General features: G+C 34.1%; 3 protein-coding genes across 3 annotated transcripts; 2 read left to right on the forward strand and 1 right to left on the reverse strand.

Moving 5' to 3' along the window:
• Window positions 1-352: 352 nt before the first annotated feature.
• LOC127103947 (ATP synthase subunit b, chloroplastic-like) lies at window positions 353-1,253 on the forward strand. The gene is made up of 3 exons (XM_051041178.1): window positions 353-392; window positions 495-559; window positions 873-1,253. The coding sequence occupies exons 1-3, from the start codon at window positions 353-355 to the stop codon at window positions 1,251-1,253; spliced, it is 486 nt and encodes a 161-aa protein (XP_050897135.1).
• On the forward strand, window positions 538-1,917 carry LOC127103956 (ATP synthase subunit alpha, chloroplastic-like). Its single transcript, XM_051041186.1, has one exon. It carries the CDS (start codon window positions 1,360-1,362, stop codon window positions 1,915-1,917), a length of 558 nt encoding a protein of 185 aa, XP_050897143.1. The 5' UTR covers window positions 538-1,359.
• Window positions 1,918-2,247: 330 nt separating this feature from the next.
• On the reverse strand, window positions 2,248-11,839 carry LOC127131452 (DNA (cytosine-5)-methyltransferase 1). Its single transcript, XM_051060374.1, has 12 exons — window positions 11,624-11,839; window positions 7,218-8,709; window positions 5,529-7,032; window positions 5,159-5,323; window positions 4,658-4,856; window positions 4,448-4,559; window positions 4,211-4,358; window positions 3,736-3,933; window positions 3,374-3,652; window positions 3,085-3,246; window positions 2,777-2,995; window positions 2,248-2,653 (listed from the first exon to the last, which is right to left on the reverse strand). The coding sequence occupies exons 1-12, from the start codon at window positions 11,667-11,669 to the stop codon at window positions 2,516-2,518; spliced, it is 4,662 nt and encodes a 1,553-aa protein (XP_050916331.1). The 5' UTR covers window positions 11,670-11,839; the 3' UTR covers window positions 2,248-2,515.
• Window positions 11,840-12,618: the final 779 nt, after the last annotated feature.

Here is a 12,618-nt window from a genome sequence, read left to right on the forward strand (position 1 = left end):
GTAGAAAGAAAATTAGTCTATCCATAAGAGGAGATGCGATCATATGCAAAATATAACCGACGGAAGTTTCGGGTTTGATACCGATATTTTAGCAACAAATCTAATAAATCTAAGTGCAGTGCTAGGTGTATTGATTTTTTTTGGAAAGGGAGTGTGTGCGAGTTGTTTATTTCAAAGAATAGATTGGATCCACCCAACTGCACTTTTTTTGTTATAACTAGAAAAATGTGCATGATCCGGCGAATGACTTCTTACTAAATAACGAAAAAAGTAGTTAAGAACCATAGCATTTCGCGATTCATTGGTAAATCTACTTTGATTCTCTATCAACCAAGAATTTTGGAACATTACTATGGTTAAAGCTAACGAGTTTGAAGTTTCGACGCAGTCTAGTATTCTTTCTACCACTATGTTAATATGGAAATTAGAATTTTTTCGATATAGAACACTCATGTCGATAAAATGACTTGAATTCTCTTTATGATGAAAAATAGGAAAAAAGGTGTTTTGTTTAACGCCTCCATTTCTACTTTTCTACAATGCGGAATTGATGACCTATGTATAAATTAATAAGAATTCTTTGGATTTCAAGAAAAAAAACAACTTTGCTGACAATTATTTGTTTGGTCAGAAGAGTCCTCCCAATATTTGGGTCTTGTATTGATAATCATTTTCAATATTTTTAGAAATAGAGAAAAGAGGATAGGCTCATTCCATAATAAATATGGGGAAATTTCCTATAAGGAATTGAGTGTGAGAGCCAAATGAATTGAAAGATTCATGTTTGGTTCGGGAAGAGATCATAGACATTTTGAAATGAATGGAAAGAGAATCTACTTTCATTAAGTGATTTATTAGATAATCGAAAACAGAGAATTTTGAGAACTATTCGAAATTCAGAAGAACTCCGGGAAACAGCCATTGAACAGCTGGAAAAAGTCCGGGCCCGTTTAAGGAAAGTAGAAATGGAAGCAGATCGGTTTCGAGTGAATGGTTATGCCGAGATAGAACGAGAAAAATTGAATTTAATTAATTCAATTTATACAAGTTTGGAACAATTCGAAAATGACAAAAATAAAACCATTCATTTTGAACAACAAAGGGCGATTAATCAAGTCCAACAAAGTGTTTTACAACAAGCATTACAAGGAGCTCTGGGAACTCTTAATAGTTGCTTAAACAACGAGTTACATTTACGTACGATCGGTGCTACTATTGGTATGTTTGGGTCGATGAAAGCAAAAAATAACTGATTAGTTGTTCTACTATAGAACTGATTAGTTGTTCTACTATAATAGAGAGTATAGGGAAGACTTATTTTTGTTTTTCTTCGAAAAAGAATCAAATTTAGAAATATTCATGGTAACCAGTCGTGCAGATGAAATTAGTCAAATTATCCGTAAACGTATTGAGCAATATAATACCGAAGTAAAAATTGTAAATACAGGTACCGTACTTCAAGTAGGCGATGGCATTGCTCGTATTTATGGTCTTGATGACGTAATGGCAGGTGAATTAGTAGAATTTAAAGAGGGTAACGTAGGCATTGCTTTGAATTTGGAATCAAAAAATATTGGTGTTGTATTAATGGGTGATGGTTTGATGATACAAGAGGGAAGTTCCGTAAAAGCAACAGGAAGAATTGCTCAGATACCAGTAAGTGAGGGTTATTTGGGTCGTGTTGTAAATGCCCTAGCTAAACCTATTGACGGTCGAGGAGAAATTTCAACTTCGGAATCTCGGTTAATTGAATCTCGCGCTCCCGGTATTATTTCCAGACGTTCCGTGTATGAGCCTCTTCAAACAGGACTTATTGCTATTGATTCTATGATCCCTATAGGGCGTGGCCAGCGAGAATTGATTATTGGGGACAGACAAACAGGTAAAACAGCAGCAGTAGCTACAGATATAGAATAGTAATGTGAAATAAAGACTTAAATTATTTGAAATAATCATCAATTGTGTTGTTTTAAAAAAGAGTATGATTGTTCAAAAAAAAGTATATGCAGAATGTTTAGACATTCCACATGTTATTTCTGTGATAGATGTCAAAAATATATTCATGAGGAGATTTTTCATCTTGTTCTATGTATTTGTCACAAATCTTATAAAAATTCAAATACGCACCCATTTTTTTAATTTGTTTTATTTTTTTAAAATGTGAAAAATGAAAGGTCATGTTTAGTTCAAACACCAAAAAAATCACGAGCAAAAACTAATAAAAGGAATAGAGGATTCATGGTCGAATTGAACTACATTGGAAGGTAATATTCCAATCATTTCTTTCATAAAGTAACAGCAAAATTATCACCTAACCAAGAGAAACCCCAAATTGATAGAAAAAATGAGTTTTATAGCATAATCCATTCCATCAATCCTTTTAAACAAAGAATTGATTAAACTAAGAAAAATAGCCAAGAAAACAACTATATACAAGGGTTGGGTTGTTTCCAGAACACTGAAAGACAAAACTATATGATAAAAAGATGCTTTTTGAAAGATGCGCCCTAATCCTCTAATTGGCGCTCTTACTATCCAATGCTTCCTTGAGTTTCCTTCCTAATGCAAATGCCAGAGGAGGAGGAACCGCGTTACCAATCTGCCTGTGCTTGTGTATGATGTTACCAGAAAATTGATAGTGGTCTGGAAAGCCCTGCATTTATAGATGAAAAAGATGATAAGTTAAAGATGATACCAAATTAGATGATATTTTCCTATCACAAATTCCAAACTATGAAAGAACATCATTCAAGATCTTTTTCTGTAATAAACTTACTTGAGATCGGGCGCATTCACGAACAGTAAGAATTCTATCTTGATCGGGATGGAAGCACATTCCAACCTTCCCCATTGGTTGAGGGTCGGTGATGGAAGTTGGGAAATTCCCTTGCCAATCTAACCTACCAAACAGTCCCTTCCATTGATTATGCCTCTTAGCTGTGTGTGGCAAGCACCATGGTATCAAATCAACAAGTTGTCCAGTTGAAAGTTTTATCTGCATTATAATAGATAATACTAATTAAAATAACCACACAACTGTCAAGCTAAAATTCACAAAGATTTCAATGTACGATTTCAATTTACCTTTTCGTCTGGAAGATCACGCCAATCACAACCTGGTCTCTTAGGAATTTTCTGACATCGGATCAAGTTCAACTCATTCATTTCCTTTGATATATGATCAGTCAAGACAGCCATATTGCCTCGGATCTTCTTTTGAAACCACGAGATAGGATCGCTTTGATACTGCAAGCATAAAGCCAAGTGAATAAAAGTTTGACCTTGAAGACCATTAGTGTTACTTTGATTATTAATAATTTCCCTGCCACAATAATTTTATTAAAAAAACATGTCTGTTTCCTATTTCACATACCTCCATGTTTGTCCTAGAGGCTCCATTGCCAACAGCTGGGAGTTCACCAATGGTATCACGAACAGTTATTGCCCGTAACGGAGCACCATTTGCAGTACTGCAGACGGCAGCATACTGGACATTTTCTGCCAATGTGATTTTCAACTCAGGGGCAGAGAAGACATGCATTGGTTCTGGCCACTCAGGAAGCACATCTTCTGGAGAGGCAGCCCATATAAATGCCCTTTTTCTTGACTGAGAAACACCAAAAGCTCCAGCCTCGAGGATACCAAACCTCACCTTTTGAACAAGAAAGTCAGCATTCACTATTTCACCTCAAGATTCTATTCAACTCCAAAATGAAATAAGTTATGAAGAACTACCTGGTAACCCATCTCGAGAAGTGAAGCCAAAGTTAAACGGAAAGTCTGTCCTTTATTAAAAGACACAAAGTTCCTCACATTCTCCAAGAGGAAATACCTCGGCCGGAAATAATCAGCAAAGGATAAGAACGCTAATATCATCTCACACTGGACTTTACTCCAAGTGCTTGTGTTAAATCTATTCATCCCAGAGAAACCCTGCAAAAATAAATTATTCAATAATTACCAAAATATTTGTTAAGAGCCCTACATTTGGATAAAACATGGACTGGAAATGAGTCTAGGAGTGAGAGGCATCCCACATCTTAGAAACTGGTTTGAAGGATTGAGTTAAGCTCAACCCAAATTCAAATATGGTATCAAAGGCTAACCTATATATGCATTGAACCACCTGTTATTGAACCAGTTTTTTAGAGTTGAGTTAGACCCAATGAAATTTTAAGAGTATTATCAGCAGCAGAGGAAAAATACAAACCTGGCATGGAGGCCCCCCATTAATGAAATCAACTTGCCCAGGTAATGGTAAACTATTCAAATCCTTATCATCAAGCTTAGAGGCCAATTCTGCAGCCTCGGCTGTTGAGATACATTCATCTATATCTCCACATTTCTCCATTATAGCCCTGCATTAATATAATTTATGAGTCACTTAAATGTTTTCCACTCTATTCAACCTTGTGGCCTGAAATATTTTCTATTCAGGATCATTTACCTGAGAATTACATTACAGTTGTCAATAAACACCAAAGCTTCAGGATGATTAGCTTTGAATGCATTGCCAGCTGGTTCTTCATATTCAATAGCCCATTTAGTTGATGAAGCACCTGAAGCATGAAAGCAGTGATACAGAAGTTACATTATGTATAGATATATATAGCATATACAATAGTGTTTCTTTCTATAATAAAAAGTGTAAGCTTACCAGACTTATGCAACCCCTCTGATAAGCCACCGCATCCTGCAAAAATGTCCAGGGTTGCTAAACGGTTTTCATTTGATGTTTTACTTTTTATATCAGGCACTGAAATGCTATCTCCCTCTTTACATTTTCCCTTTTTCTTTCTAGCTGCATTATCAGCTGTAGGTCCACTAGAATATTTTACTTTGATATGAGATGGCAACTGCAGAGCAATGAAAAACAAAATAGTTATTCATTGAAAAGCATATTCTGACAATAACAATTAAAACAAAAAATAATTGCTTGAAATTTAATTGAAATAATAATGGCAGCAAATATATCAAATAAGTACAAGGATTTAAAATTTGAATATTTAGATTTGAAATAAAAACTTCATAAAGCATAAAACTTCTTTAAAAAAGCATAAAAATTCATAAACCATAAAATGCCAATGCTTTTGCAGATTTGTCTGACAATTAGCAAGCACACTATACAGTTAGAATAATAGGGTCAAGAATACAATACCTTCTTGAGCGATCCTGTGGCAGGATCATACAGGAGTTCACAGAAAAAGACACTGTGGAAGGCTCCAGGGGCACTTCCTTCAGGGATATCAATCTTTTTCCTGACTTCACATTTACCTTCTACAGATTGAACAGAGATAGTATATGTTTCATCACTGAAATACACCTAAAACCATAATATTTGTGTCAATATAAATACTTATATCTAAAAGTCTAAAGATAGCGGCAAATATTAACATACAAAGATCAGGTCATTTATCCAATTCAACAAGATCAAGCACAGATTGCTTGGTACAAAAATAATTAAAAATGTGCATTACCATTTTGTGCATGTTGATTCAATTAATAAGTTTTAACTATGTAGATTTTACCTCTTGTACATCAGAGCAGTATGCTTTCTCACTTGATACATCTTCTGGTCGAAAGAATCTTCTGACTTTGAGTTCTGTAGATTTTATTTCAGCTTGTTTTGTTTCCTTTTTGGCAATAATCTCGAGCACTTGGCATACAACAAAAGCTTTCAGCCCTACATTCCTCCCACTCTTATGAGTTCCCTGCTCTATCTTTTCCTCAAATTCAAAAGGGCTTACATAAACATAGTCATTGAGAGAATATTCTGTTCCATCCAATACAAAACTAGACTTAGACGAATTTACTTTGAAAATTTCCTTCGCCTTGTCAGCTTCTTGTATATTGCAAGAGTGACAGACACCAGACCCTAAACCCAGCGTATCAAACGGAAGACTGAAGAAAGCACCCCTCTCAGGCCAGTACAAGCTTTTACAGTAATATTCAGTAGGCAGTCCTTTCTTCTTCCTTTCATCAGCTCTCTCTCTATCGATTTTACCTGCAGCATTACTAGCCTTTCGATGCTGATGCCCCCAAGGTGTTTTTCGGATGCTTGCAACATTTATCTGCTTAACATCTTGCAGTCCCAAATCCCTGCACTCATTAGTCAAAAACACCTCTCTCTCACTTGCGGCATTGCCAAGAACAGTGTGACAACCATGTTGCATCATCCTACCATGAAACATCTTTTCCCCATTCTTTGATTCAAACATATATTCAATGTAATATATATCAGGAAGCTCATCTGATTCATCAACTTCGACTGACACAGATATTCCCACAGAAACAACTTCTCCATGAATAATTGCCTGCTTATAAAGAGGCAATCCAGAACTGGTTTTCCTTTCGGGAACCCCTTCCCATCTAACCTCTCCATCATCAGAAAATGCTTTAATCTGTTTGGAAACTATACGTGGCTTTAGTGTTTCCTCCAACAGTACTGTCTCTTCCTCAGCATCCTCGTCTTCATTCTCTTCCTGTTCCTCTGCTTCATCATCATCCTTATCTTCAATAGCAGTTTCTTCTTTTGATTCCTCAGGTAAGTGGTTTGAGTAATACTCACCCCATATTCTATTGATTAGCTTTGTTGTTGTAGCTTGCATAGCTTTCCTTTTGGAAACAACAGGAGCCATTGCTGCCCTAGGATTCAAATTTGGCTCACTCTTTGGCGACAGTTTCTTCTTCTTCACTAACCATTTGGTATGGTGCCTTTCTTCCATTTTGTTCATAAGACCAGTCACAAAAGGAGACTTCCTGATCTTGTCATCTGGAAATTCTGCAAATAGTTGCAGAATTATCTGTCCATGGACAACAATATATCTTTCTACAGCCAATGGATCAGAAGAAATATATGACTTATTGTCCTGAGTATACTCAGATACTTTTTTTATAACATCTGGAAATGAAAGCCGTGATACACGGCTCTGCTCCTTCAACAACGTGATAATGCTTATAGCAATTCTTGCAGTTTTCAATACTGTGTCATACCAAGGAGTGTACTGCTTTGATGGTTTGCCAAGTCTATACCTGAAAGATAACAAGTATGGCTGAGTTTGGTCGTCATTTTTCAAAGAAAATAAAACATTTAGAACATAAATATTCTAAGATCTGCATATATTCCAAACATACAAATAACTGCATTCCTATCATACATTAACATTATCATATAGAGAGAAAAATGACAAATAGCATTAATTTTAGAGGTACCATACCAGGCCAAATCTGTTCGGATGGATATGAAAACCATAGATGATCCAAATTCAATCATCCACTCTTTTATTGCACTCAGATAAATTGGAATACCATCAGTGTCTTGTGCTCCAGAAGCAACGGAAGATTGGCCAGCCTCTGTATCAAGATTGAAACCACTTCCATCATCTGAAGTCATTGTACCTGATCCAAAGATTGTAACATCCATCTCTGAACAAGGTTTCATGGGAAGAAGTTCCAGGGAAATCAATCTAGAATCAGAGTTGTATAAAGCCCAATTGTGCAACATGCTTCTAGGAAGATCTTCAGTGTCATATATGTCACAGTCATTATCAAAAACTATAAATTCATCCGTTTCTTGAAGAGAAGTTTTATAATAAGCAGGGAGAGGATAATCATTTGCAATCTCATCTTCATTAATCTTGATATAGAATTTATTAGATGAAGATGATGATCTAGAGTTTTTCCTCTGCCTGTTAGATTTCCAATACTCTTCATCCTGCAATAGTCGAGCTAACTTTGCATCCTCATCCTCTTCATCTACAGAATCCATCTGATTCTTTTTCTCTTCATCTACAATTCCCGAACCAATCCTTAAAGTCGCATTTGATGGCCTCACTTGTGTGTTTGCAAAGTGTGCTTGTTTCTTGCTCTCATCTCTAAGAGCAATCAAAGCAGGAATATCTTCAAACCCCTTGTCATTTGCCTTCAACATTGTGTCTAAACCAATGAGTTGCTTATAAATAAAATCACCCTGAGAAATAATGAATTCCTTTAGTGATGCAGTTCCAGAAAAGTACTTGCTACCACTCATTGACCGTGCCATGCCAGCAAGTAACTCATCAAGGCTTATGTCAGGATCTCCCCCAGAAGACTTTGCTAGTTTTTTGTACACTTCTAAGCAAGCCCGAGCTTTTTCAAAGAAAAGATCATAGTATTTTTTGTAGGTACCAGCTGGTTTCTGGCAATCATAGTCAGCAATCTCAGTAGAAATCCATATCACTGGAGAGCCATCCTCATAACCAGATATGTCCCATGACTCAATTCGACCAAAACCATGACATCTAACACCTTGCTCTTTTTTCTTGTCAGCATTTCCTTCTAGTGGCAATATAAGTCCAGTGATGAATAAATCCTTGATTTCAAGCATCTCAAGTGCCTGTGCTGCACCACTTTCATCATGAAGGATAAAGTCTGTAAGTCTTCTATTTGGGCGGTCATCCTCTTGTCCAGCAGTCATACGGACTGCTAGCAATTCTCCTTCTGCAACCTGATCCTTCTTAGTTTCAACAAGACAAGACTTATCAGATATGGAAAAAGACTTCTCCTTCAAATTTTTACTTGCTGCACTTGCAGATCGTTTCGGCACTTTCCGAGTAGGAGCAGGCTGCTCACTGCTCTCTGACAAACTTCGCTTCTTTTGCTTACCACCAGCCATAACTTCCCCTTCAGTGTTTGAAACAGGCTCTTCTTTACTCGTGCTGTCCTTGCCACCTATTTCAAACAGCAAGAGAAAAGGGGAAATGAAATATACAAATTTGATAACAAAACAAAGGGAATTTAGTATAAAAGCAACACACAGCAACAGAGCAGTTATAAGCATCATAATCATCCATGTTGCCTGTAAAATAAAACAACAAAAAAGGGGAAGGAAATAGAACAATTGCATACAATCGACAATCAATAAAAATACCCAAGATATGGGAGCAAGGAAATAAACAGGAATACATCTGAGCAATTTATGTGTGATTTTAACTTTGAAGGCAGAATAAACATGTATACAAATAAATTTCCTCGGATATTTTTCACATGATAAAAATAAGATTAATAGTAGTAACAGAACAATATTTGATTAATGCAAAGGATAAGAAATGGGGAATAGGAAAATAAATGGAGTAACTAGACACAAAGGCATCGGGAAAAAAGATAGCAACCATTAAATATATAACTGTGAAAAATCTTCAGATGTGCATATTAGTTAATTGAGAATCGCACAAATCAATTTGAATTAATTAAATTAAACCACACATTTATTGAGATGTTTTGGGAGCTAAAATCAATGCTAACCTAACTATACATGCATCAAGTAGATTTCCAAAAGATTTTATTTGTTTTCAATTATGTTTTTGTTGTTTCCTCCTTATTAATAAAAAATTAAAAAAAGTAAAACATCTAAAGAGAAATGTAAAGTTTAATTGCTATTTTTCTATAGATCACAATGCATGGCTAACATCCTGTAATTAAACCTAGTAGTATTGCATTTATGAGCACCCATTAGTTCCAATATCTACCACTGGTCACAGCTGCAAAATTTGAATTGAAAATTTTAAAGACATCAAAACAGAATAATGAATCACTTATTAACCAAACAAGCTTGGTCACTAATGCTCTCAAGTATATCAAACAAAAATAAGCAATTCACTCATGTCATAGAACAGCATAATAAATGAAGCACTGCAGATAACAATGCATAACCCAAATTAATAAAAAATTTCAAACAATTATATTATGTGTTTTGATTAGGAAAAAATCCAAATTCTGAAAGTGCTGTTTTTTTCCTTTACAGGAATCACAACATGAAAAATGGACCTGAATTCCCAGAGAGTCTAAACCCACTACAGTTGTCAGTTGGCCTGGTTTACTGTTGAAAATTCTCAAGCTTACACAATAAATCAATCTGTATGTTTTAGTTACAATCAAAACAAAGCTACGGATGCTTTTAGAATGCTGAGACTAATGTATATTGAAGGTTTTCAACATTAAAACAAATCTAATTTGGGTTTTCTGAAAATTCTTTGGGGAAAAACCTAGAAAAAATTGTGCCCTAGGCAATATTATCAATTAACAGTAACAATCAGCCCTAAAACCCTAAGCTAGAACTGCAGTAAAGCCCAAAAATCAAATCACAGGAACAGTGAGAACATCAATATAAACAGCAACAATCACTGCTTAAAGTGCAGAACATGGTTGAAAAAACAACAAACTTTTGGTTGAAAAGATTTATAGCTTCAAAACCTAAGCTAGAACCGGATTAAAACCCAAAGATCGAATCACAAGAACAGTGAGAGGATCAATATAAACAGCAACAATCACTGCTTAAAGTGCAGAACATGGTTGAAAAAAACAACAAAAACTTTTGGTTGAAAAGATTTATAGCTTCAAAACCTAAGCTAGAACCAGATTAAAGCCCAAAGATCAAATCACAATAACAATGACAACAATATAAACAAAAACAATCACTGCTTTGAATGCAGATCATGGTTGAAGAAACAACAAAAACTCAGTTGAAGACTAACAAAGTTAAAAGTTGTTGTAGCTTCAAAACCTAAGCTAGAATTGAAGTGAAGTACAAAGGTCAAACCACAATTCACAACACATAAAATTGACCTATAGTCACTTACACAGTCCACATCAACTACAATCAACCAGTATGTAAGTATGGTTGATCTAGTTTACAGTTGAAAATTCCCAAGCATACACAACCAATCAATATGTATGTTTTGTTTACCGTTAAAACATTGGATCCCAAAGAAATCACAAGTCTCTTTAGATTGCTTTGGGACCAATATATGAATGTTTTCAACATTTATTAAACCAAATCTAACAAGATTTTCTCAAAATCCTTTGACAAAAAAAAAGGTTTTCAATGCAACAAAAAAAACTAAAACATCCATGCCAGATGTTCCAATATTTCAATAAACAATATCATCAACCAACTCTGAAACAATCCATTTGCAAAATAACAACAGCCAAAAGTTTCAGTTAAAAAAGCCCATCAAATTTCAAAGGTGTTATGTTATGGCTTCAAATCCTAGATGCTAGAAACACAAAAAAAAAAAATCAAAGATTGAATCATAATACCCACAAAAACAAACAAAAAACAACAAATCACTGCTTAAAAGATAGATCATTATTAAAAAATTTAAAATAAAAAATAAATCAGTTTCAAAGCCAAACACAGAAAAGCCAATAATCACAAAAACAAAAGACAATACATCACTGCTTAGAAGATAGATCGCGGTTTAAAAAATCAACAACAAATTACAGTTGAAGAATAGTAAAGTTTAAATCCGACATAGCTTCAAACCACAAAAAGGAACCACAGTAAAACTCCTCGCTCAAACAGAAAAAATTACAAAATTACAATAAACACCACTTAACCTGAAACTGAAACACAAAGCAAACACACAGAAAAACCACATATGAAATCGTTAACACAAAAACAAAATCAGAGAAAACGTCAGGTTATCGCAATATTGAATTGAAAAAACAAAAAATCAGCAACATGCAATGAAGAACTTGAAAGTACCTCAACAAAGAAAACAAAGCAGAAACTCGAGAGGCACAAGAGAAGAAAGAAAAGAGGATGAAGAAAACCCTAGAGAGAGAGGAGTATTTATATTATTACCCGGTAGAGACGAATCGGAGGGATTCAAAAGCGAAGCGGAACCCATGAGTTGGAAAATTTTCCTTGTATGCAAAACGCGGGTTGTAGATCTGAAGAAATGGGAGTGAGAAACGTTTTGGTATAGATGGAAAGAAATTTGGTTTGAAAATAAGGGTTTTGAGTGGGTGTTTTAGTGTGGTATTGGATTTGGCGGGGAAATGAATTTTGGGGTCGCGCCCATTGGTTTTCTTACATATTTTTTACTTTATTTAATGTGTGTACTTTAGCAAATTCATTGAATTGAAATGATTATGGTTTTGTGTGAGAAAAATGTTGTCCAAAAACGGTGAATGTTTTTTTTATTATGTTTTAGTAATATTTTATTATTTTTCAGTCAAACAATAATAGTACTAACTTATATTCATGGTCTTTTTTATAAAAAAAATAATTAAATTATTTGGAGTTAATTATTACTATTATTTTCATGTTACTTGTTTAGATAACCAGAATTTGTTAACTGTATACAACTTTTTATATTAAAACTTTAAAAAAAAATGTTTTATTAAATTTTTTAATTGTCAATTTAGTAATGTGTTTTGTTCTTATCTTTATGTTTCTTTAATATTAATTTTTACATATATATAAAATCGTTCAAATCAACATAAATAAAAAACTAAATTAAATTAAGAAATCAACTATTATACATAGAATATTGGATTATATTTTAATATTTTATTACTCACACTAAAATATATTGCTGGCACTAATAATTTAAGTGGAATGTCATCTTTAAACCATATTCTTACACCTCATTCATATACTATATTGTTCACCGTATTTATACGGTGGACAGTGTTTTTTTATATAAATAAAATATAATATTGATAAAAGAAAGTATTGTTTTTAAAATTATTTTTTTAACATAAATTTAAAGTTTATTATTAAACAATTTTATTATTGCATTAATCATAAAAATATAAGTTATTAATCATTTATTTTACTTATAATTTATTAAT

Source organism: Lathyrus oleraceus, chromosome 1, assembly GCF_024323335.1.
Source record: "Lathyrus oleraceus cultivar Zhongwan6 chromosome 1, CAAS_Psat_ZW6_1.0, whole genome shotgun sequence".
NCBI classification, from domain to species: Eukaryota; Viridiplantae; Streptophyta; class Magnoliopsida; order Fabales; family Fabaceae; genus Lathyrus; species Lathyrus oleraceus.